We start from the raw sequence: 26991 nt of genomic DNA, 5'->3' as shown, positions 1-26991 counted from the left end.
CACGGTGCCATTATATGCTGGTTATTGCCGGGTATCACGGTGCCATTATATGCTGGTTATTGCCGGGTATCACGGTGCCATTATATGCTGGTTATTGCCGGGTATCACGGTGCCATTATATGCTGGTTATTGCCGGGTATCATGGTGCCATTATATGCTGGTTATTGCCGGGTATCACGGTGCCATTATATGCTGGTTATTGCCGGGTATCATGGTGCCATTATATGCTGGTTATTGCCGGGTATCACGGTGCCATTATATGCTGAGGATTGCTGCAGGTCACTGTGCCATTTTTCCCTAGTAGAGTGTCATAAATGTTTTTTAAAAACATAAGCCAAAAAGAATTGCTGTGCTGTTTGATACAATTTATCTGTAAGTGTTTATCTCACTAAATGGTGCTATTTACCTCAAGAATAATTGATTGGACAATCATTTCTGTAATTAGCATCCGATTATCAAGGCCAAAATCATACTCCATGCAATTGCACTGTTTTCTGATGTACTTCCTGTAATTGTCCTTGGAAATGACATTTATTGATGATTACTAATTTCATTTTCTTTCATTCTCAATGCTAATATTAATACAGATGAACATATTCCATGTATTATTGCTGCAACTGGGGGACCCACCAAAGCCTGTGGATGTGTGTAAATAAACACACAAGAAGAAGAATGCTGGGACAGCACATTCATTATCTAAGTATTGATTTGAAAAGCAAATGAAATGCACAGCAGAAACGACAAGCAGGTTCCCACGTGGCATTCAATTATTTGAATAGAAACAGCAAAATAATTGAAAGTTGATGCCATTTAAAGTAGCTGTGCATTGTACATTGAGAAGAAAAAGCAGGGACATAACTATAGAGCTGTTAGCACAAATTTCACTGCAGACAATTGTGCAGAATCCAATTTATTGACAGTACTTGCATCCAGAGGTGTTCTTTGCACTTCTGTACCGTTGTTCTCAGTGCTGCTCAGACCTTCACGGCTCCTGTTCCAGATCGAGTGCTGTTGTGTCTATAGATGCAGACAAACCATGGAGTTACCACCATCTCCGGACCAGGCAGCAGCTTCAGAGTTCCCACTGCACAGTATAACCTGCTGCTCCAGTTGCACCAAAAGTATAGGGTGCCCACATCACTCGCATGCTGAATGCCATAAATGGCACCAATTTTCTCAACTCTCAATTTTTCTCAACTCAATGGGAGTTGTCCTAGGCAGAATCAAGCCACATTTTTTTTTTCCAAGTTCATTTAAGGGTATTCGATTTCTTTTTTTGTTCATACGAGTTTATCATATTTGGATTTTTTAATAAATAAGTAAACCTTCAAGTTTTTTTCAAATGATAAATAAGCCCATTAATTTTAAGGCATTGGCCGCAATAACCTCAGGTGCAGCTCTCCCTGGGGAACAACACTGGAATTCAGGGAACAAAACTGCTTTGTTGGGAAAAACACACATGGTGATTGTGCTTGAAATTGCACTTACAGTCATAAATAACCGCTATTGTTTTGGGGTCCTGAGCATCTGTTTATGACAATATGGCAAACCTCATTTAGATTGTAAGCTCTAGAGGGCAGAATCCTCTTGTCTCTGACACAACTCTGTGGATTCTTTAATGCAATTGTACTTTGTATTTATCTATTACAGGTATCAGACCCCTTATCCGGAAACCCATATTATCCAGAAAGCTCTTTTTTCTCTGTAAAAAAAACTGTACCTTGTATTTGATCCTAACTAAGATATAATTCATCCTTGTTGGATGCAAAACAATCCTATTGGATTTAATTAATGTTTTATTGTTTTTTTTAGTAGACTTAAGGTATGAAGATCAAGATAACGGAAAGACCCCTTATCCGGAATACCCTTGGTCCCGAGCATTCTGGATAACGGGTACTATACCTGTAATGTAATGACCCAGTTTGTTTATTATTGTTCTGCTCTAGCGCTATATATATATACATATCCATACAATGTCTCATTCTCATAACAGCTGCCAAAAGCACACGTAGCATGTGCAATGTCACTGACACTCAGACATGTCAACTACCCCCAATTCGCTGGGAGTTACATCATTTGGATCCCCATCACCCCGTCATTGCACTGGGTTTTCCAGTGAAAGCGGCATGGACAATAAGCATTCAGAAGAGTGTGCACACAGCCGCAGTGACATCACTTCCAGGAGCGTGCATGTGTGACAATGCCAATTAGGAAAAGCAGAAAGAAACTTGCATTAACCCTTTCCCTTAGGTGGCAGCAGCACTAGCAGTACTCGACTATATTTTTTTATACTTTTATGCCACAAACCTACTTTATCCCTTACTTCATGCAGAATCAACGACTGAGCTGTACAGAAATCAACAGCACGTAAGCTGCAAAGGATATTTTGGTACAGTTTTGGAACTTCTGGCACAGTCCCCATAACGTTCTGCTATCCCTCCCTATAATGTATGAGCCAATTAAGGGGGCATTCCCGGTGCTGGCAAATCACACAGTTTGAATATTGCTTATCAAAAACATTTCTCTTTTATGCCAAGCGGACTGTCTGTGATACAGAGGAGTCAACTTGTCCAATATACTCTAACATGAAGTAGCAGCCAGCTGTCCTACAAATGCCAACAGCTAGATTTCCAAGAAGATCACTGCCACCAGCTTGGAATACCATTGCCCTTATAAAACCTAGGGAACCCCTACAAAAGAAATATAATACACTAATCAATTCATCATTTGACATGTACATTAAAAAAGGACATTATATTTGAAATAGTTTACTAAACTAAACTTAGATGCCTGATTATTCGGACCGTTTGTAGAAAGATTGCAGGTATTTAGCATGTCAGGCCAAGGTCTCCGGCTGATAACATTATCTGCTGAGATGGCCCATATTGCCAGCATGCTGGTACAAGGTGAGAAAGCCAGGAATTGAGCCAGAGGACACAGATGATCCAAGGAGATAAGGAGCAGAAAAGATAACTAGGTAGCAGGGGACTGGCTTATCAGCACTAAACTCTATAATATCTATGAAGGTGATAGCGAATAGGGCAAGGATGGCAGAGTTCAGCTAGTCAAAGAACTCAGAACTGAAACAAGTAACAGCATAAATACATGTGCACCAAAGCAACAGCAGGACACAGAATGCTGCCCAGGGTTTGCATCTGTCTGTTACCACATGAGCCAACAGATCCCATGTCAAATCCCCTCTTACCTAGACAGCACTCTTTAGGGCAAGGGGATTTTGGTGTAGAGAGGGTAATTGCACAAATAAGCCACATGTAGGAACCCTTAGGATAAATAGTCCTCACTGTGCAACACACAGGCAGCATAGGTCAGGCAGACTATGGCACACACAGGCAGCATAGGGCAGGCAGATGATGGCACACACAGGCAGCATAGGGCAGGCAGATCATGGCACACACAGGCAGCATAGGGCAGGCAGAGTATGACACACACAGGCAGCATAGGTCAGGCAGACTATGGCACACACAGGCAGCATAGGGCAAACAGATCATGGCACACACAGGCAGCATAGGGCAGGCAGATCATGGCACACACAGGCAGCATAGGGCAGGCAGAGTATGACACACACAGGCAGCATAGGGCAGGCAGAGTATGGCACACACAGGCAGCAGGGGGGCAGGCAGAGTATGGCACTCACCCTGCCTGTGTGTGCCACACTCTGCCTTCCCTATGTTGCCTGTGGGAGGTGAACCTGTCAGGGGTTGTTCTGGGAGTTTGTTAGCAGTTGGAGTCATTATATGGTCCCCTAAGGGAGGAGGAGGAGGCGGCATATGGATTTAAGGGTATGTCGTAATATGACATAAAATAATTCTTTAACATGAACATGAATGAAGGGTGCTATCCCTACAGTGAGCACCAACCATTTGAGATTTTGCAGCGCTACCACCATTAATGTGGGGATGGTCTTAAAAGCTCTTGTGATAACATGGGTGTAGTTTGAAGAAGGTGCAGTTTAAAAAGGGGGAGTGGTCAAACCTGACTTCCATTATCGGCCCTCCACCATATAGGCCAGAAAACTTCCTGCTCTCGGTACCACAGAAGTTGGACAGCACTTCTATAGACAGTTACTATTTATTGGGCTAGTGGGGGGCTGTTTGGGCCTCTGTTTACTTGGAATGTCGGGGCCTATTTTGACTCCCAGTCCAAACTTGTGTACAACTGCTCCTTTATGTGCTGTAATTAATAATGCACGTCTGTTGCCCACCTGCAACTCCCAGCATTTATGGCGTGAGACGTGAGACGTGAGTGACAAAGCATTATGTGCTGTAATATCAGCTTTAAATATATTTATGAATGATTTACACTTTGTTATATACTGAAGGCTCAGCAGCCCAGCAGTAATATGCACTTTGTCCTTCTCTTGAGGTTTATATAATATAGGTCACCAACCAACAGGGGGAGCCCAAAGGGTAAGGGAATTGGGTTAAAGGTGCTGATGGCCAGTTGTTGATTTTGCACTATTTTTTTTTTTTTTTTTAACGGTTTGTCCCTTAGGAATGATGGTAACATGTGATGCAGGAAGGGAGCAGGGTCGATGCCTGTGGTTGGGGGGTGGAATTTGTTCTCCTCTAACCTGTTTTTGTTAAACCGTCTGACCCATGTTTACTATAGATTATTTTAAAATGAGGTGTAACTTGCTGGCATTGCATTTTCTTCATTGTTTTCCCCATAAGGTATTATTATGCTACACTACTCATATCCTACTGAATTTTATCATAATTTTGACCCAAAAGCTCAAATTCTTTGTGTTTGTGGGGTCATCCTTAGGGCCCTAATCCAAATCCAGCAAGAAGGCAAGGCAAAACAATCAAGTTGAATCCCACTGGTTTATTGGACATTAGTTAATGAGCCACAAACCCTTTATAATACATATTAACAGTAATGTCTAGCTAAAGTTCATGTTGAATCTGAAATTCGATTTTGAAAAATTCATTATGTTAAAAAAAAAAAAAAATTCACAAGTTTGCACAATGTAAGATCTTCAAATTGACTGAAACTGTGATTTTTAACTGCCTTTTGTAATGACAACTTGCAACCCTGCAGTGCTGTACAACAGAGGTTCAGATGCAACTTTCTGTTCAAGGGAACATTAAGATCACAAAGTACAACACTTTCTTCTATCAAAGGTGAAGTTACAATTAAAAATATTACAAATTCAACTGCAGTATAAAAATATTATATATAATATATAGAGAATAATGTTTCCCCCATTAGTAACCGAGGAGTTCCTTGACCATATAAAGGCACAAGGCCAAGTGCTTTTATAGGTGTCATGGAACTTTGAGGTGTCTTCTAATATCCTCATATTTTACAACAGGGGGTACATTATTCATTATAATACACAAGTTTCAGTAAATCATGGAATATAAATGACATCACTATGCACAGTTTATAACAATATCATTACCAGGATGGATCTTGTGTATTATATACCTATGCTGTACAGCTAGTATGTCCAAGTCCTGTGTATCTAGCCCATGTGTGGCTCAGAATAGCTGTCCCAGGGTAGCATCACCTGTGTAATATAACGTGGGCCATACATGAAAGGGGGCACAGGACAGGCAAGATAAATACTGTATAAAGGCTTGTCCTTCAACACTTTTTTTTGAGGGGCTTTATTGTATTAAAATGTTAATATCATTTAAAGAAGTATTTTGAATTGATAAGCAGTCTGGGGGGCACAAACCCCAGGAAGCCTGCAGGCCTCTGCAAAAGTCATGAAAACTTTACTACTACTTCTCCTTTGGGGTGACTGAACATGGGTAACAGAACAAGGGAAGAATGTGCACAAGTCACTCTCCAGGAGAATAAATAGCTAATGATTTTCATACAAAGTAGGGCATGGAGATGGATTAGGATTTCTCTTTGTCTCAAGAAATGACTAGCAGTTGGTTGTGGAGAGACCTACAGGAATTGAGAGAAACAGAGGAAGCCAGGAGGGCACGGCCTGGGAAGTACATTGGGCATAACTAGAAAGCCTTTATGTCTTAGCAAAGTGCTTAACTGCACATATTTGACACCCAGCATTTCAGGGGATCTGATATTCCTCTGTCCTTTAACCTGTCCACACACATCCCACTGGTCCTGCTGGCTGAGTGGGCGCAAAAGGCCACAGTTGGAAGATCTTACTCAGGTTTTCTCCTCCTTTTGCTCTTTGCATATTTGAAGCTGCGCAGTGGGTTTTGTCCCCTTTGAAACTGTAAAGGTAGAGAGCAGGGTGTAAGATTGCGACATGCAATGAGAGAGCGCCGAGTTATTGATGGCCATTCTTAAAATGTAAATAACAGAAAATATAAACATTAGTTGCAGGTGTACTCAGTTGTGCTCTACTGAGCATTAGTGCTGTGCAAGTTGTGAGCAGAGGGGACCAAGGGTTCTACAACTAAGTGGGGACCAAGGGTCAGAAATACTCACCTTTGACCTTGTCCCCTGGAAGCCTAAATTTCCAGCTTTAAGCTTTCTCCTCTTCCTTTTCCTGTTATGGATATCGGCAACTGCACGCAGGGCTGGGGGAACTGCAGGCAGAAAAGGAAGTTAAATATACAGAAAGCAGAATGAAACACATGAATTGCAAATCAAGAAAAGAGAGATCAAAGGCAGCAAGAAGTGTTGAGAAGCTGCAAAGGGTTTGTATGGCCACACAGCATAATACTTACTGAGGTACTCTGGGACATTCTTCAGGTGAGGTTTAACAATTGCAGGGTGCAAGGGCTTGTCATGGCGCAAAAGTTGGAAGTCCCGGGGGTTATCCTCAAAATATGTCTGCAGAGAACAAGAGGAATTACAAAAAAAGACACCAATGACAGAGACTGGATATCCCAGGAAATAAGAGGTATAGAAATTACAGTAATATCTTATTAACACTTAGTCACTAGCTTCATTTGTCGATTTGAGTAACAGCACAAAACTTTATTTGTTTAGATTTCCTTTAAAGAACCAAGGGAAAGGCCCAATGGGAAGCAAGTCCATTTGGCCCTCGCCTAATTCTGACAGCAGTCTGTAAGGCACGGGGAACAGCTTAGGCATGCGCTACTTTTTGCTCTAATGCAAGCATGCAAAGCCAGACTCTGGTGCAATGGTTGATGGGGTGGGGAAACCACAAAACAATTTATCCCACCCCCAACCTGTTGCATCAAAGCTAACCTCCGGCTAAAAATGCTCAAGAGAGACAGGAAAGTGTCAGTTTTGCAATACAATAACCAAAAAACATACAACTGCAACAATTTAATCAGTCCCTGCCCTAGTGGAGCCTGAGCAAAACCCTATAGATGTTGCAGAAGCTCCCTCTCCTGGCCACAGGACATCACTGCAGTTCAACAGCTAGGGTGCTGGGTGCTTGATTTATAAATTTAGATGTAATGTTCTAATACATTTCTTTAACTTGCAAAAAGCCGAGTACGATAAAAGATAATGAAGCAGCTTTCCAACAGCACAAAGCATCAGCTGGTATTTTATCAAGACAAAAGCATTTCCCGCGTCGTGTTTGCGGGTATTACACCTGCTGTGTTGTATAGTGGCACTTTGTACTTTCACGTTGATGAGGATTCTAAGGAATGACAACATTCAGCTCTGTTATAAAATGGTTTCTATGCAAAGGTTGAAATAGAAGATAAGAAGGCATGTATTCTAGATAAAGAGTGGGCTAGAGAGACAGGAGTCAGACTGACTTTAATCACTATCCTATATGCAGCCTTCAGATCCATTAGTTGCTTAAGGAGCCAGGTTGATGATCAGCCACCCACAGACTGCACTGTGACCAGGAACTGCCACACACTCTCTGCTGTTAATCACGATTACAATTGATTATTCTTTATTAGCTGCTTCAGCCATTCAAGTCCAGGGATTTCAGAGCTGACAGCTACTAAAGTACTGTGGCACTGTACATGATATTTATGCATGTCTCTCATCCTTTCCTCTTTCAACTTTTTACTCTCCATGTTCATGTTGCTTTACCTTTTGCCAACACTTTATCCTTTTTGTTTTATCCTGTTCACTCTGCACTAATCAGTGCCTCTTTCTGTTGCTTCCCTTAATCTTTCATGTTTCCTCTTCCTTTTTTGTTGTTTTTAAACTCAAATTCTCTTGTCTTCCTATACCCATTCTTCTTCCCCACACCTTGAAGTTCTGCTTTTATCCCCAATTTGACCTTATTCATACCCCACTTCCCCGGATCCTTAACACTCTCCATTTAACCTATTGGCTTCTGCTGTAATACTTTCCAACTATGCCCCCATTTTTTTTTTTTTTGCAGTTTCCTCCAATCTTTTTATGCAAGTCTTCATGCCTTGTTTTTTCCCCTTCTCTCCTGCCTCATCTCCCTATCAGGCTGCAGAACAAATCTATTATAAAATAAAAACCCACCAACTGCAGGGGCACTCTCTCCCAATGGAAACTTTGTTACAATTACACAGACATTACCACTACTGAACACTCTTTGCCATCCATGCAGCTAATCCTTGCATGCTATATTATAAGAACTAGTAAACTGCTTAATGCTGGGCCAAATTGGACTGACCTGCTCTTTAGGCAATTGTACCAAACCTGTCAGGCGAGGACCTGAAGCAAAAGGACCATAGTTAGGGAAGGGGGGGGGGGGGGTGTTACCCACAGAGCACTGTCATAAAACCCAAAATGAGAGGTTTTACAGGCACTTAAGGAATTATAGACAGACATGCAAACACTCCTTAATGTCCTTGTGGCCAGAACCACTGGTTTTATAGCACAACCTTATACTTTAGGGCTATATATCCAAACTTGCAGAGAGTCTGTTTTGATCTCCTAACATATCATCTTCTGAGTGGGTGTGACTTGAGCTGAAACAGGCTGCTGCAATCCATGCCTGATGGGGTTTTTAAACCTGCCTGATAGGTGGCCAGCTCTGCTTTGTGGTGAGGATTTCACAGGACTGGAAAAACAATTTAGTACTTTATATCTGGTACACATGCAGTCTTACCTTAAGTTTCTCTGAATTGAGCAGCTCCTCCTTAATCTCTTTTAGTCGTGCTTCTTTAATGGCTTGTTTGGTTACTGACCGCATTGCATCCTGGGGAGGTAAATGAAAACACAGATCAACATCACACAGATCAACTGATTAGCACATTTGCTCTAGTGATTGGAAGACAGAGATTAATATTATAGATAAATATCCCTGATCAGAACTAACCCGGCAACGGTAGCGAAAACCCTCAACCTCCTCCATGCAGAAACGGTACGGCTTCAGTACATGTTCATCAGGCACACCTATAGGAAGAAAATGTATAAAATATTAGAAAAAAATATGTATACGGCACAGCAAGGATACATCGGCATCATCAATATCTGTTTTACTGTAGCACTAGTTACACAAGCTGTACATTCATTTATAACATACTGGGGTCTTGCAATAACTTAAATCCATAAATATTGAAACCATAGCCAAAACAAGGACAAAACAGAATTCGAAATGTGCAGATATTAGAAATATAGATACTAAACTGTGTGCAGTATTGGAGAACATCCAGTGGTGAAAATGTGCAGGGTAAACGGTTTCCAAGAATACTGTCGTATCTGGAGACTGGATCTTTATTATTAGATATGCTGCCCTGCTGGTGGCCTTGGGCTTCATGCCTTATTCCAGGTGTGGAGCTCTATAGACATTCTTAGCATGATCGGTTAGCTTAATGGGCAAATCAAGCCTCACATAAATGTAGGTTAGTTTTTATTGTATGGCATAATGCTACTGTGCCACTTCCCAAAATAATACCCCAATAAAACAAAATCTAAAGGTTTTTATAGTATGTGATCACATTAAGGGTTCATACAAACAAGGAGGCAAAATGTAGGATACATAAATCCTTGGTATTGTAGCACTGGGATCATTTTGGCTTAAGAATATTGCTGTGATTCGCAAATAAATACAATATACAAAAAATTTGATATTTCTTTCTGTTATAGGAATGTGTCAATATCACGTTAAGCCCATGCTTACTGCACTTTCATTTCTTTAAGTGTAAAAACACACACACATAACTTAGTTTTAACCAAAACTAGGAAAACATTTTCTGATTTCAGCCCACCAGTACAAATTAAGTATTGAATTAAGAATTAAACACTACACCTGCCCACGCAGTTGGTAAAAAAAAAAAAAAAAGAGGGGTGCATTCTGCAGGTACCCAGACCTGATGCAGGATTCTAATGTATGGTCCCTTTATATACTTCCACTTCACCGTAAACTCTCCCCACTTGAGATCCAAATGAGATCTTGCCAGAACATTTTAAAGGGTCAAAATTGTTGAACAATCTATTCTCCATGTAATACAAATTGTGCAGGTGCAGAAACTCAGCGCAGCCAATAAGATGTTTGCCTTTCATCAGGTGACCAATAAGTGCTACCTGCTTATTGCTTCCTACAGATGATTAGACCTGTAGCAAACTTTGCACTTTATAACATAAAGCTACATATCAGGCTCTTTTGCTGCCAATTGACTAATGCTGCCTCCAAATATCAATTCTCACAGCCTGCTCAATATTTCTTCTCTTGAGCTTGTGTTAGATTAGATTAATATCACCTGCAATTATAAGTAGAGGTAAACCAATATAGATTATAAATGAATAATTTGCATGTTACTGGTGGCATGGAGATAAGAAAGATAGGATTTAGTCAATCTGCTGACATAGATAACTCACTTACCACCACCTAGTGCCTCCTCAACCTCAGACAGAAGGGGGAGCTCGGTGTGTGCCACAAAGGTAAGAGCAACTCCAGGATTGTTAGCACGAGCCGTTCTGAAAAGTGAAAGCATTGGTGGAGTTAGTAGAAAAAAAAAAAAAGGAAAAGGGTCACAGAGATTAAAGATGATGGGAGTGATACAAGTACCTGCCTGCACGATGTATATAGGAATCAACAGACTGGGGAAAATCAAAGTTCAGTACTGTGGACACGTTCTGGAAATCGATGCCCCGGGATACACCATACTCTTTATCTTGGCCTCTGAGTGAAAGAAAGTAAAACACTGAGAAAAGACATAATGATGGGGGTAGAAGAGATGACTACAGTATACGGTTGTTATGTGCATATGGGGAAATGCAGAGAATAAGTGATGTGTGAATGGATAGTTCTAGAAGCAAAGGTTAGGCCAAAGGGTGTAGTCTAATAGCTGCACCATATGTTGGTCTTGCATTCTGTCAAATCTGCCGAAAAGGGGATTTATTACTTACCGTTACATCCTTTTCTCTTAGTCCTATGGGGGACACAGGCACCATGGGTTAAATCCCCTCCCATCAGGAGGCAGGACACTTTGTAAATTTGTTTCTCCGCCCTCTATAACCCTCTTCCCACTCCCAGGCACCTCAGTTATGTAACAAGAACCGAGCAAACAGTGCTCTTAACAATTGTAACTGTAAACTATAACATGGCTGAGTGAGAAGGTATGCATGACTCCCAAGTTTCCAGGGAGGGTGGCCTGTGTCCCCCATAGGACTAAGAGAAAAGGATGTAACGGTAAGTAATAAATCCCCTTTTCTCTTGCGTCCTGGGGGACACAGGCACCATGGGGACATACCAAAGCCGTCCCCACTGGGAGGGAGGAAACAGGGCTATCAACATGTTGCAGTCTAGCTTTGAACTACAGACTGCAGAACTTTTCGCCCAAATGCTGCCTCGGCCGAGGCAAAGGTATCAAATCGATAGAATTTTGCGAATGTGTGTACAGAAGACCAGGTTGCTGCTTTGCACAGCTGTTCCGCAGAGGCTAGGTTTCTGCATGCCCAAGACGCCCCGAGTGCTCTAGTGGAATGAGCCTTTATCCCAAATGGAGGTGTTTTCCCCAGGGATATGTACGCCTGGCGAACAGTTTCCCTGATCCAGCGAGCAATTGTGGCCTTAGAAGCTGAACACCCTTTCCGGCTGCCCGACGGAATCACAAAAAGAGTTCTGACCTTGCGGAAGTGTGCCGTCCGGTCTACATAGGTTCTCAGTGATCTGACTACATCTAGCTTGTGTAGTCTCGTTTCTTTGGGATTCTTGGGTGAGCTACAAAAGGATGGTAGCACTATCTCTTCATTCAGGTGAAAGGGTGACACCACCTTTGGAAGGAAGGAGGGAACCGTACGCAAAACTGCCTTCTCCTCGTGAAATATCAGGTGAGGAGGATCGCACGACAGCGCGCTTAGTTCCGAAACGCGTCTTGCTGAAGAGATGGCCGTCAGGAATACTATCTTCCAGGTAAGCCAAGGAAGCTCGATGGTTTGGATAGGTTCAAAGGGAGCCTCCAACAGGGCTGTCAAGACAAGATTGAGGTCCCAGGGTGGCACCGGAGGTTTCCAAGCCGGTGACAGGTGAGCCACTCCCTGTAGGAATGTTCTTACGTCTTCTTGCCTTGCCAGTTTCTTCTGCAGTAGAATGGATAAGGCCGATATCTGAACCTTCAGGGACCCTAGGCTCAAGCCTTTGTCCAGGCCATCCTGAAGGAACTGGAGAATCAAGGGTACGCCCACCCCCTGGTATGGTATTTGCTTCTCCGAGCACCATAGAATGAAAATTTTCCAGATTCTGTGGTAAGCCTTGGAGGATACCGCTTTCCTAGCATTGATCATGGTCTGGGCCACTACTGGCGAGAATCCTTTCCGATTCAGAATAGCGGTCTCAAGTGCCACGCCATCAAATGGAACATTTGGGGATTGTGGTGGAAGATCGGACCTTGGCGAAGCAGGTCTGCCCGAATGGGGAGTGTTATGGGTGGATCGATTGAGAGATTCACCAGGTCTGTAAACCACGACCTCCGAGGCCAGTTTGGAGCGATTACTATGAACGTGCCTTTTTCTCTCCTCATTCTCTTGATGAGGCGTGGTAGCATGGCAATGGGGGGGAAAGGCGTAGGCTAGTGGAACTCCCCACGGCGCGGTCAGGGCATCTACCCCTACTGCAAGATGGTCCCTGGTCTTGGAAATGAATAGGGGAGTTTTCCGGTTGTGGCGAGACGCCATGAGGTCTAGATCTGGCTCGCCCCATTGTGTCACTATGAGGTCGAAAACCTCGGGATGCAGTTCCCATTCCGTCGGGTCTATCTGGTAGCGACTGAGGTAATCCGCTTCCCAGTTTAAGAGACCGGGAATGTGGACTGCAGAGATTTGCGGATTTCCCCTGCCGCCGCCACGCTCCTGGTTCCCCCTTGACGATTGAGGTACGACACCGCTGTTGCATTGTCGGACTGAATCCGTATGGCTAGCCCTGTCAGACGGGTTTCCCAGTGAGTCAGAGCTCTGAAAATGGCTCTGATCTCTAGGATATTGATCGGCAGTCTGGATTCCGCTGCTGACCATAAGCCCTGGGCCGAAAGATTCTGAAAGGTGGCTCCCCAACCTGACAGGCTGGCATCGGTGGTGATGATCTGCCAGTTCGGATCCGCAAAGGATTTTCCCTGTGTCAAGTGAGGTGGGGTCAGCCACCAATTCAGGGAGTCTAACGTCTGGGTTGATAGGGAGATCCGTTGGTTGAGGGAGTGATGACGCCGCCACTGCGAGATAACGTTCCTTTGTAGGGCTCGTAGGTGGAACTGTGCAAACGGAACCGCTTCCGTGGAAGCGACCATGACCCCTAGAACCTTCATGCAAAATCTGAGGGATGGTTTTGGAATGGACTTGAGCTGTCTGACTAGCAAGCGAGTCTTGTGTATCTTTTCCTCTGGTAGGAGAACTTTCCCTCGACGTGTGTCGAGAAGGAGACCGAGGAACTGGATCCTCTGGGATGGGACAAGGCAAGACTTGGGCCTGTTGATTGTCCAGCCAAAGTTCTGGAGAGTTTGGATGGACAGGTTTAAGTCCTCCAGTGCTTGATGTATTGAGGGCGCTTTGATTAGCAGATCGTCCAAGTATGGAGTGATATACACTCCACGGACTCGGAGAAGGGCTGCCATGGTGGCCATGATCTTCGTAAAAATGCGCGGTGCCGATGATAGGCCGAAGGGTAGGGCCACAAACTGGTAGTGGTGGTCGTGGTAGGCGAACCGCAAGAATTTTTGGTGAAGGGGATGGATTGGGACATGAAGGTATGCGTCCTTCATGTCCAAGGATGTCGGGAACTCTTGGGGCTCTAATGCCCGGATTACTGACCTCAGTGATTCCATCTTGAATCGTCTGTAGTAGACCCATTTGTTGAGAAGTTTTAGGTCGAGAATCGGGCGGTATGAGCCGTCCTTTTTTGGAACCACGAAAAGGTTCGAGTAGAACCCTTGGAACCTTTGTGATAGGGGGACTGGGATGATTACCCCTGCCTGTACCAGATCCCTTATAATGGATAGGAATGCTGTTTGTTTTTGGGGTTCCATGGGGACCCGAGACATGAAGAACCTCTGCGGGGGTGTTCTGTGGAATTCTATTTTGTAACCGGAGGAAACTGTGTCTATGACCCAGGAGTCCTCTATGAGTTCGGCCCAGGTGGTGGCGAAGTGTTTTAGACGTCCCCCGACCTGAGAGCTTGGCTGAGTGGTGGGCAGCCAGTCATGCTGAGGAGTTCTTCTCGTTAGGGGTCTTGGTAAATGTCTTGCGAGGCTGCCAGGATGGTCTGCCTCTGGAGTTGGGTCCACCTCTGGAGGAGGAAGAGGATCTAGATGGGGAGGATCCTTTCGAGAAACGTGATCCTTGGCCACGAAAAAAGCGCTGTCTCTTGGAAGACATGGTAGTGGGTCTGCCCTTGGGTTTTTGTTGGGGCAAAAGTGTGCTTTTGCCCCCTGTGGCTTGCGAAATAATTTTCTCCAGTTCTTCGCCGAAGAGGCGGGAACCTTTAAAGGGAAGAGAGGTAAGAGACTTTTTGGAGCTGAGGTCGGCTGACCATAGCCGAAGCCACAAGGAGCGGCGAGCCGCCACTGAAAGAGCCGATGTGCGGGCCAGCACCTTAAGAGCGTCCAGTGAGGCTTCCCCGAGAAAGGAGCTCGCTTCTTGGATGTGGAGCGCGACCGATTCGACGTCCTCCACTGAAGTTTCCCTCTGTAATCCCGTGAGGATGGCGTCAGACCATACTTCCAGAGCCCGACTTACCCATGCCATTGCCAGAACGGGACGAAAGGCTGTACCTGCCGAGGAGAAGATTGCTTTAAGAAAACCTTCCAGCTTTTTATCGGTTGCATCCTTAAAGGCGGACGCGTCCGGAACGGGTAGAGCGGTAGCCTTAGACAGCCGTGATACCGGAGCATCCACAAGGGGTGGAGTGCTCCATTTCCCCAAGGCATCCTTGGGGAAGGGATAGAGCTTGGCGAATTTCCGAGTGACTTGGAACTTGTGTTCCGGGAGGTTCCATTCCTCCTGGATAATGGCTTGGAGCTGTTCGTGGGCCGGAAAGTTTATATCATGAGAAGCTGTTCTGCCGAACAGGCCCTTGGAGGTCTTAGCCCCCGTGTCAGGGTCCTCAATCTTGAGGGCCTGAAGGACTGCCACGATTAGGTCATTTGGTGACCTGGCAGAATCTGGGAAAGTTGAAGCAGAGTCTTCGTCTGATGCGGAGGGGGATATTTCCCCTTCGCTAAGTCCTTCCTGGTCCGACTGGGGCTCAGGTGAGGAGAGAGAGTCTGTAGGAGCTGGGCACTTGCGTTTAGTTGTGCTCTGAGCTACCTTGGGTGACGCTAGTTTCTCTAGGATCTTATCCAGGGAAGATGCTAACAGTGGAATTCCCTGCAAATTTGCTAGGGAATTGGATAGTGAGACTGCCCAGGCTGGAGCCTCAGGGGCTCCTACGGCCACATTGCCCGAGGTAGAGGGTAGTGTTGCCTGTACATTCTCCCCCTGCTCTATTGATGGGGTACCCGGAGGGACTTGTGGAGCGGGTTGCTCTGCGTCTGTGGTAGCAGTGGTGCAGGCCTTGCAAACTGGGTCTTTTTGCGCCGCCTTAAATTTTTTCCTGCATTGGGTACAGGCAAAAAAGGTTACCCTGGGCGCCTGTTTCCCCCCTCTGAGGAATAATGCCTCCCCTGACCCTTCAGCCATGCTGGCTTAGTTGCCCCTTTACCGTGCCTCTGCCTGGTAGGGGGGAGAGGAGAGCCGGAGGGTGAGCGCTCTGAGGAGAGAGGTGTTCTGCCTAGCGTTGGGAGCCGGAGTAGAGTGGTGCGTAGTCGCCAGTGCGCGCTCAGCCGAGAACCGGAAGGGGTGTGTCGACCGAAGGCGCGAAGAGGGTAGGTCACGTAAGCCGCGAGTACTTCCGGGAGTCCTGCTGTACGCGCCGGAAGTCTCGGAGCGCCTACGGGGTATGTGGCAGGAGCGTGTGCTTTGCCCGCCAATGGCTCCTTCTCTCTCCTTCTCCCGCGGTGCGCCACACTAGCGCGCCATATGGGAGGCAGGGACGCAGGGCGCCCGTGACAGGGGGTACTACAGCCCTATGGGGAGGGCGGGTGATAGTCCCTGGTCCCATCCCGCTGCTTGCGGGTCTGTGCGGTGGGTTGGAGGAGGCTAGAGGGAACCTCACGCTCCTCCTGTACTCACCCGGGTCGTGCCATGGGCCCCAGCTTGGAGGGGGGGTCCTTCTGGCACCGCTGCCTATTCAAGGCACTAGGCTCCCTGAGCCATCCAGCGTAGGGGGCTGACACAACGAGCACAGCATAAGCTGTCTCAGGTACCACCCCTGGTGTTTAGGGCTAAGCCCCCAACCGAAGTATCTTTTCTTGATTGTCTCCTAGAGACACGTTGTCCAACCTCCTGTTTGCGAGGACACTAAAAGAACTGAGGTGCCTGGGAGTGGGAAGAGGGTTATAGAGGGTGGAGAAACAAATTTACAAAGTGTCCTGCCTCCTGATGGGAGGGGATTTAACCCATGGTGCCTGTGTCCCCCAGGACGCAAGAGAAATACATGTTTATTATGCCTGGGTTAGTGATTGCACACAAACAACTACAAGTAGGGAGAGGTACATGCTTACTTTTGTCCTTTTCCTCCTTTTTTCTTTCCCTCTCCCCTCCTTCCTTTCACAGAGGGATCTGCTAGAGAGTGCTCATCAGTTGCAATAATATAATCGTAGAATCCTTGGTTAAACTGACTGATAATGTGACACCTGCCAAAGAGCAAAAACCAGCAGATGTTAGGGATGAAAAGCCCTACAAGCCAAACCACATTTTATTTTGCCATGATTTTAGGGTGAAGACACAGGGCGATTAGTCTCCGCAACTTTTAATTAAGCCAGTTGTGGCAACTTTTCTCCCATAGAGTAGAATGGAAGTTGTGGCAACACATCGCTCGCAGCGACTAATCGCCCCGTGTCTCTCTGCCCTAACACTGACACAAAAGGGAGAGTATATTGGCTAGAATTTCTTTTCTGCACGCAGTTCTCGATTAATTACAACATTGTCTCCAGGAGTAGAAATACTTCTTTTACAAGATTCCACTTAATAAATATTACACAAAACACCATAATTTGATTATTAGAGGCAGCAATTCATAGGAATTTGTAAGGGATCATTTAGTTTAGTGCTGCAAAGGGTTAAGTAAAGGGCACACAATTAAATATATTTCAGTAAAGGTCTTTTGATAAAGAATAACCCACAACCATATATTTTAATGAAGATAATCATCAAATTATGAAACAGCCACTGACATTCCCTTGAAACATACTGTATCCAGCCTGATAGTTTCCTTAAACCCTTAGATGTCACACAGTTCTAGTAAAAATACTAGATACCCGCATGTAATAATACTGGACAGAATTGCACTTCTTACCGTGAATGAATTGGGAGCTCAGAGTTTAGGACACAGGCTGGGATACTGAACTGCTCTAGGAAGAGCTTGAGACGATAGCTTCTATCCACCTCATTCACAAAGATGATGGTTTTCCCTCGAATAAGCGAGAGTTTTAGCAAAGTGTAGAGCAGTAGGAACTTGTCCTCTTCCTCACACTGGATGTGGTACTGGGTGAGCTGGGACGAGTCAGGGAGCTGAGACTCCTCCAGTTTCAGGGTCACCTTAGGGTTTAAAAAAAATGATGTTACTAGGATTGGCAGTGCACAGAATTGCTGATGTAGAAGCATGAGAAGCAATATAGCTCAGCGTCCAGAAGGTCATTATATAAGCGCAACTGATATGGGACAGTATGAAAATGCCAGTTATGAATTTAATAACCCCTAGCCAAAACCTACCCACAGGTAACTGGAAGATAAGATCTGAGCAGGAAGAAAAAAAATCCAGTAGCACACCAAAAAGTTGCAAAGTGAAAAGGGTGTATGGGCTGAATAAACACCTCTTTTCACTTCGCAACTATTTGGGGTGCTACTGGATTTTTTCTACTGTATTATTGGCCATTCTGCAGGAGAGTGATCTTCTGAAAAAGCACCCAACATTTCCACAAGTGCATTACATGGAAAGGGTTGGGCTCTCTCCCATTGTTTATCAAAAGATCTGAGCAGGTGGCCTAGAGACTAGGCATTGTCTTTAGGTTTGTCTCCTGCCTAACAGCAATGTTAAATGGGAACTACCCCAACCTGCAGTAGTGCAGGTAATAGTAGTGCAGGTAATACAGCCAACCCAAAATATTTATATAAACTTGGATAGCCTTTATCTGCCCTTTGTTAAAGGGGTTGAGCAATTCTATTAAAGCTGCTTAACTACATGACAAATCAAAGTGAGCGGATATTAGATGCTCCTCATATTAATCTGTGATTTGCCATTGGCTATTCAGATCTACCGTGACACAGCGCCTAAGTGGAGCTGCCGAGAAAAGTATGCCTCAGCATGGTCACATTTACCACAGAGTTTTCTCAGGTCTAGTAACCAGACAGATATTTGCATTTACAGCCGACCACTAAATGTTGCTGGGTGACTGATTGCTTGATATAGGAAACCAGACCTTCTGCAGTCTTTACATTACCCATATGTCAGTTGAAAATATGCAAGATTATACAGGTCACAAGTGGGTACTAATATTTTACAGGTTGATCCAGACGCAGAGTGCAGCCATAAGAGAGGGTGCGTGCCATAGAGCCTTAATACAGTCTAGACTCGCCTGCGCTAATCACTACTAAGCATAATTGCGGATGCACATAGACTCAACGCAAAGGAGAACTAGAGAGATCAACACATGCCAGGTATCCAATACCTTCTCTCTTTTTTCAAGAGATATCTGGGGAATATTTTAAATGTAATACAGTATCTACTTACAGGATTGTGCAGGACAAGTTCTTTCAGAGCCTGAACATCCTCACTGAATGTAGCAGACATAAGGAAAGACTGGAATATCTTCGGTAGCTGGCTAAGAATAGAAAGAAAAAGGTAATTGACCTCTGAATAACTGCAATTGCACAAACTGAAACATTCTAATGTCCTAATTCTAATGTGTGCATCACACACAAATTTATATATTTTTTTTTTTCTGTCACTACCATCTCTGTGAAGTACCATGTAATGTAGGGTTTGGACACTGTTGCCACCATCCCAGCCTTATTAAGAACACATCTTACCAAAGCAAGTTTTTTAAATCTTCCTCAAAGCCAAAAGAAAAGACAAGGTCAGCCTCATCTATCACCAGTGCCTGCAAAGTATCGCGCACACAGATTGTCTGCTGGGTCATGTGGGTCAGCACTCTGGAAGGAGTCCCAACTACAATGTCAGGTTTCTCCATTAGGATTGGTCTAGAAAAGCCATAGAGAGAAGAGTACAAATGAGCCATGGAGATGTAGATCCCTAACATAAAGAAGATGTAAGAAGTTACAAAGAGAACACTGAGACATACAAGAAAACAATACATTTGAATGCCAAAAAGCTATTTAAATTCAAGTTCATCACAATTACCATACACAGGCAAACACTGGCTGTCAATTCAATCTCTCTGGACCAAACGAAAAAAAAAACCCACCACCACCTTTTCAGATCAACACCTGGGAGTTTATCTGACACTAGAAAAACCAGGTATATATTGTTGCACTGGCATATTTATGCAGTCTATATTGCCCTACAGGATGAACATCTGGACAAGCAAAAACTGGTAAACTACATGGGCGCACACTATATCTGCTTGTTCAGTGACCTTCCCCTGGGGTGGCAGCATTGGCGGGCCTTGGAATACCCCAGTCTGACGATGAACCAGAGGCACACTGCATTTACCTGCTGCACCACCACAGGCACATAGCCAGATGCTAAAGGGGCTGTGTGAGTTCTACTAGGTTACCAATCCTTGTCTGAAGCAGAATAAGCCATTAAAACCATTTGTAACCACCCCATCATCCTGGCAACTCAGCTATCAGAAAGAAATAGGTAACTGTGCAATAACATAAGCACAACACAATGTCTTCCATTGCACTACAGAACAAGGTAAGAAACAGGGCCAGATTGGATTCTAAACCCAGAGTCACCAGCCACAGCACTCACCTCTGAGCAGAGATGTCAGCCTGGCCAGAAATATCGGCAACTTTAATATCACGTGCACAATACACAGTCAGCTGTCGGATCATCTGCTGAACCTGCTGACCAAGCTCTTTAGTGGGAACCAAAATCAAAACCCGAATGGCCTGTTCTGACACTGTCTGTTTGAAATGGGGAAGGAAAAACAAAGAAAATTATAGAAAGATTATGATAATATGCTTACAAGCACTTGTACAAGCCATTATTGCTTAAAGGAAAAGGAAAGGCTAATAAAGATCTCAAGTTAATCTCAAGCTGCAGGCATACCTTCAGTTGTCTCAATAGTGCCCTTAAGTCTCCCCATATTTCACCTGTTCAGAAGATCAAAAGCCAAACAGGAAGAAAAAACGCTGAGCTGTGTAAAGAAAGTTCCCATAATGCCTCACTCCTGCACAGACACCCAGACCAAGTGTACATGTGCAGTTAGTAAGACTATGAGTCAGCTTCCTGCTGATTGGCTCAGATCCACATTCCTAAGGGGGGGTGAGTTCTTAGCATTCAGGAGGGAGGGGGGAGCAGGAGAGAGGAGACAGCAGAGAGCTGCGTGTCTGTGGCACATGAATTACAGACACAAAAAATATTTTCACAGAGAAGTTAGTTCAGCATTTCTGTGAGTGATTACGGCTGTATTTACATAGACCTTTCTGATAAAGCTTACTTAGTTTTTACCTTTCTTTCTCCTTTAACTATTTATTAATACACCGTGAATGTTGTATGCTGCAAGCAAGTGAGAACATACCATTTTTGCCTGAAGAAGATTCTGGATAATAGGAATAGAATAGGCAGCTGTCTTCCCAGATCCTGTCCTGGCACGGGCAAGCAGGTCCTTCCCCTCCAGTGCCAATGGTATAGCTTTCTCCTGGATCAAAGTTGGCTTGGCCCATCCTAAATCTGCTATAGACTGAAGACAGAAATAAACATTTATTATATATACTTACATTAATAAATTACTGATATTACATGGAACAGAAGCAAATGTTTAAGCACAAAAAATGTATCATCATTCTGGGGATGTTCTATCTGTGGCTTAATTATGGAAGATTCAGAGCCTGTATCGGCTTAGGGGCCCAGGAGGTGGGGGGGTGTTAGGAAATGGGACATGTCTGATTCCCAATGTGCATTGGCGCCCTAAAATGATTGTGTCACTGACTTAGTCCAATGTTAGAGCTACACAAAGTCATCCTGCCAGCACAGGAAAAAGGGAAAGGTTTTTACCTACTCAAAAATATCTATTTAAATCCCAAGAACCAAGATAACTTGTGAGGATAGAGCTAAACTATAACAAAACTAGAAGGAAAGGAAAGACAACCCTCTCATGGTTTACTTCTGTTTGGAATCATCTCCTTACTAGAAGCACCCAGCATTCACCCTAATACCCAGCATTCACCCTAATACCCACCCATTCCCTGGTTTGGAGCTACTACCAAACAGTCATAACTAGAGAACCTCTACTTTTTATTCAGCATACGTCTCCCTAGTGAGGCCCCAGAGAATCCCTCACCTTCAGAAGCCGGTCGTCTAGTCCCAATTCGTGGAACTGCAGGGCAGCCATCTACACGTGTGTTACCAGGAGGACTGAAACCATAGAGAGGCAGCTGACAAGTATATAAAAGTGCAGCGAGCGTCAGAAAGAGCGGCTCCCAATAATTACCATAGAGACGCAATGTTAGGCAAGAGTGGATTGAACAACCATAGAGGAGGGGGAAAGGTGGAACTGAAAGATGTATAAGGAAGTAAGGAAAGGGAGTGAGAGTATGGCAGTGTATAAGACCGGCTTTCTGTTTACAATTCCCAGTATGTCGGCACTGAGACGTAAAGCTTTATAGCTGCTGCTGGGACTGCAACTCCCAACCTTCCACTGTGGGAAACGACCCAGCTTAAGGGCCAGTTAGATAAGATTTGGGGGGAATACGCATTTGTTTTCTTACCTCTTAAAACGCAAAACTAAATATCCCTTGGGGCTAGATTTGGGGTAAAAAGTATTTTTTTCTGATCTTTGAAAATTTGACTTCAAGGGGAAGTAAATGCGCAGGACATGGGGGGCGGGGTTACCAATTTGGCAGGCACTCCCCAGAGACTCTCTTTACTACTCTAGACTGGTGCTTTGTTTTCAAAAATTAAAAAATACACAAAGGGGTACATTAAGCCTGTAGTGCGCTACCATCTTGCCTGGCGGTGCCATACTCAGTACTGCTGTACCCTGGGCCTGTGCATTTTTATATGTATGTGGCCTTGTTATGAGCAAACAGGGCCCTAGACCTGATTCTGTAACTCAAAGTGGTACATGAAAAGTCAGCAAACCTGCATTAGAGGTTTTTATTGCTGGAGAGTAATGAGAGCAGTAGCACACAGCAGCTACAGGGCAACAAGAATAACCACCAGCCTGGCAGCTGTGTACCTAATGAGGGTTACATGTAGGGTTGCCGCCTGGCAGCTGTGTACCTAATGAAGGTTACATGTAGGGTTGCCGCCTGGCAGCTGTGTACCTAATGAAGGTTACATGTAGGGTTGCCGCCTGGCAGCTGTGTACCTAATGAGGGTTACATGTAGGGTTGCCGCCTGGCAGCTGTGTACCTAATGAGGGTTACATGTAGGGTTGCCGCCTGGCAGCTGTGTACCTAATGAGGGTTACATGTAGGGTTGCCGCCTGGCAGCTGTGTACCTAATGAGGGTTACATGTAGGGTTGCCGCCTGGCAGCTGTGTACCTAATGAGGGTTACATGTAGGGTTGCCGCCTGGCAGCTGTGTACCTAATGAGGGTTACATGTAGGGTTGCCGCCTGGCAGCTGTGTACCTAATGAGGGTTACATGTAGGGTTGCCGCCTGGCAGCTGTGTACCTAATGAAGGTTACATGTAGGGTTGCCGCCTGGCAGCTGTGTACCTAATGAGGGTTACATGTAGGGTTGCCGCCTGGCAGCTGTGTACCTAATGAAGGTTACATGTAGGGTTGCCGCCTGGCAGCTGTGTACCTAATGAAGGTTACATGTAGGGTTGCCGCCTGGCAGCTGTGTACCTAATGAAGGTTACATGTAGGGTTGCCGCCTGGCAGCTGTGTACCTAATGAAGGTTACATGTAGGGTTGCCGCCTGGCAGCTGTGTACCTAATGAAGGTTACATGTAGGGTTGCCGCCTGGCAGCTGTGTACCTAATGAAGGTTACATGTAGGGTTGCCGCCTGGCAGCTGTGTACCTAATGAAGGTTACATGTAGGGTTGCCGCCTGGCAGCTGTGTACCTAATGAAGGTTACATGTAGGGTTGCCGCCTGGCAGCTGTGTACATAATGAGGGTTACATGTAGGGTTGCCGCCTGGCAGCTGTGTACCTAATGAGGGTTATATGTAGGGTTGCCACCTGGCCGGTAAAAAAAGATCCCTGGTGTAAATGTTATCAATAGAAAAATTGTTGAAAAAAATAGGAAGGCCTGTATTTTTTCAGAAAAGGTGGCAACCCTAGTTACAGGATCTGTTAGAATTTTTATTGCTCAACGGGACTATAGAGGTGAAAATATTATTGGGAAAATGACTGATGTACCCAATGGGATTAGGAAGGTAAATATTCGCCAGTCACAATGCTAGAGCTTATGGTTTTCAGTATCTTTCCAGTTCAGTAGGTGACTGGCTGAAGTTGGGGTTAAGCCCCTCCATTACACATAACATGGCTGACAGACAGGAGTCAGTATTCTGCACAGAAAATATATTTTGCCCCACTTGTCTAAATTCAGTTTAGAGCTTAATATTATAACTTTTATGACTATTTTTTGCACATAACCACACCTTGAAGTGGGCAGATCAAAACTAGCTTCTGCTCCTCCTGCTGAAAAATGCAAGTGGGTATAATGTCATGTGTGCCATAAACCTAAGTCAAACTGTTCATGCCTATTAGCCAGAAAGTTTGCATTCACTGGCTAAAAACCACCCCGTGTACACAGTCACAAGCAAATGCTATTCCTGTTATTGCCTACAAACATGGGGCACTTGGGGCCCAGTGGAAAAAATGCTGTTATGTAATAAGCCTTTCAATACCCTGTGCTTTCCCTTTCATTTCCTATGTATGAGCTTTATCACCTGTCATAAAGAGCCAGTCTTGAACAGACATCCCCAACCTTTTTTATCCGTGAGCCACACAAGCAAGAAATTCTTTGGGGATGCCAAATAAGGACTGTGATTGGCTATTTGGTAGCCCCTTGTGGATTGCTAGCCTACAGGAGGCTCTGCTTGGAGTAAAACCATGTCTCTGTGCTTCCAAAATTTGCCCCCAAGCCAGAAATGTAAAAGTGGGCACCTACTTTGAGGCCACTGGGAGCAACATCAAAGCCCTGAGCCACTGAATATGGCATAAGTAACTTCATTTGGGTGTATATCATGATCACAATAATGGCATTTTCTTTTTGCAATTTTTGGTTGGATTGATACCAAACATGAGGGTTGTCAGATAATCCAGTTCCCCATTCCTACTGGCTGGTGGGTATAGAGCTGCCCAGTTTGGGTCAGTTGGAAACATTTGATCCCCTCATAACATATATATACAGTTATAAGTTTGCAGCCACTAAATGTGAGGCCATATCGATATATTTCTGTAATTACACAGATCACAGGATGACACATAAGGGTTAATGGCTTGTGCATGTTCCCCATTCAAAGGCCAGCTGAGAAAAAAATGCAGATTTGACCCCCTTTCTGCCCCACATGTGTGTGCATCGATCACTTTGAGCATTTTCTGGCCAAAATCATTCCCCTATGCACCAGAAAATGCAACATGTGCCCAACAATCCCCTGTGTGCCTACCTTGGCCTTCACAGTCCCCTTTGATCATTACTTCAAGGGGCAGTAAGTTGTAATTGATTGCCTGAACAATTGGCTTGGCCCCAGGGAGTCTTGCAAGGAGTCCAGTCAAGTCCAGTTTATAACATCACCTTGTGGTCTCTAACTAAACATTCCTCTGCTCCTTTGCCAAATTGCCAAGGTTAACCCCTTCAGTGGTAGCACATTGCTGCTGTGGTATTTCATCTTGTGAAAACCCTGCATCTCACAGTGGGGAATATTTATGACTTGTAACCCCCATGGATTTTTAATTGTTGCCCCATAGTTTTAAAGGAGACATATCCTATAAAAATGATGAATGTACCAGTGAATTATACTCCTCTAGATATAGAAGGATTGGGCTTTAAAAAGTTGTGTTTCTGACTGATTTGTTGAGAAATTACACAAAAACCCTACTAGCCCCGCCCATCTGTTCCACTCCCTGCTGGCTGAATACTCTGGATAAGCTGGGGAGCCAGCGGCACTCAGTACACTGCACTGTAGGATAGGAACCAATCAGCAGCTAGGCTGACCTGATAGGGAACTGAAGCCTGTCTGTGCTTGTGTGAGTGCAGGGCTGTGATTGGCTCTCCCCCTCCTACTGTGCTTCTGGCAGGGACCGTTAGGACACGCCCACTCTTCATTTCACACTAGCCAGAGAAGTGATACGATCTATAGGGAGCTCTAATAAAGGGGCCATTTTTACAGAGAGGATTAATTTTTAGCACAAAGTGAAACCAGCACCGTATATTATTCATAATTGCCTACAAAATTAGCGTTTTTTCCATTTATCCAATATGTCTCCTTTAACTGGAGGTCCTGATGGGTTCAAATTTGCCAATAATCTACTCAAGCACATGCAAAACTGATCAATGTCAATTTTTTGTTTTCTTCCAGGTGTTGTATGGACAGAGAGACGTGTGTTCTTGTGCCAAGAAGGATGATCCCAAAAATAACAAGCTGTCCTTAAAGGTAGCGTTTTTGGCATTACAAATATTACTGGAATTATTACAAGGGAAGGTTCCCAATGAAAGTAAATGTAGAACTTGTGAGGTGCAGGTATGGAAGTGATATCACTTAATGCTAGTTAATCACTTTGAATGACTGCAGCCTTTGTACAGATGTTTTTTACAGTTTGATGCTAAAACCCAACTCTTTAACAAAACTAAACAAAACTGTCCCCCCAAAAAAACAAGCCCCCAGTGCATGTACCCCCCCTGCCCCTACTGCATCATACAGATTTCTGAAAAGGGTATCTTTCCCACCTTCCTGTGCATGAAAAATATTTATTATTCAACTCTAGGTGCCAGGCATAACTGCAACTTTGTTAGGTTAAAGAAGAAACAATTTTGTTTAAAAAGCTTAAAAAAAAAAAACCCCAAAAAACTGTAGTTCAAGTTGATGTTTTTGAACTTGGTGTTCGATGATTTAACTCCACTTTAATGCATTATCCCCCCACCCCCGCAGACAGTGTCTCACTATACAGTCATGAAGGTGCTGAGAATACAGGGAATACCTTTGCTGAGAGCACTGTACATAAAAGGAATATAATGGAAAATTCCCAGATTATATTGTATATTTGATTAACAGACAAAAATCTTTGTAGTATAAGAATATGGGCTCTTAAATGTAAGCCTGAAGCATTTTACCAGCTGGCTCGTTGGTCTAGGGGTATGATTCTCGCTTTGGGTGCGAGAGGTCCCGGGTTCAAATCCCGGACGAGCCCTGTTTTAATTTTTTTTTTCTTCCCAGAGCTAAATATAGCAGAGGCCTCTTAGTCTGTGCTGCTCTCATGTTACTCCAGGAACCACCGTCAGACATGACTCACTG

At 44.5% G+C, this 26991-nt stretch overlaps 1 protein-coding gene and 1 non-coding gene across 2 annotated transcripts; one reads left to right on the top strand and one right to left on the bottom strand.

The window, feature by feature from the left end:
• Positions 1–4830: 4830 nt before the first annotated feature.
• On the bottom strand, positions 4831–22086 carry ddx56 (DEAD-box helicase 56). Its single transcript, NM_001127081.1, is given in 15 exon segments — positions 4831–6215; positions 6433–6533; positions 6675–6780; positions 8972–9061; positions 9182–9258; positions 10688–10782; positions 10874–10987; positions 16896–17027; positions 17690–17931; positions 19124–19214; positions 19423–19593; positions 20330–20484; positions 21102–21263; positions 21864–21937; positions 22014–22086. Coding segments are annotated over 14 exon segments (1659 nt in total). The 5' UTR covers positions 21915–21937; positions 22014–22086; the 3' UTR covers positions 4831–6143.
• Positions 22087–26815: 4729 nt separating this feature from the next.
• Positions 26816–26887, top strand: trnap-ugg. The gene has a single exon. It is a non-coding gene; the product is annotated as a tRNA-Pro (tRNA).
• The last annotated feature ends 104 nt before the right edge of the window (positions 26888–26991 follow it).

Source organism: Xenopus tropicalis, chromosome 3 (assembly GCF_000004195.4).
Source record: "Xenopus tropicalis strain Nigerian chromosome 3, UCB_Xtro_10.0, whole genome shotgun sequence".
In the NCBI taxonomy this organism is placed as follows: Eukaryota; Metazoa; Chordata; class Amphibia; order Anura; family Pipidae; genus Xenopus; species Xenopus tropicalis.
Note: the sequence above shows the minus strand (reverse complement) of the source record. Positions and strands in the feature narration are given on the sequence as shown.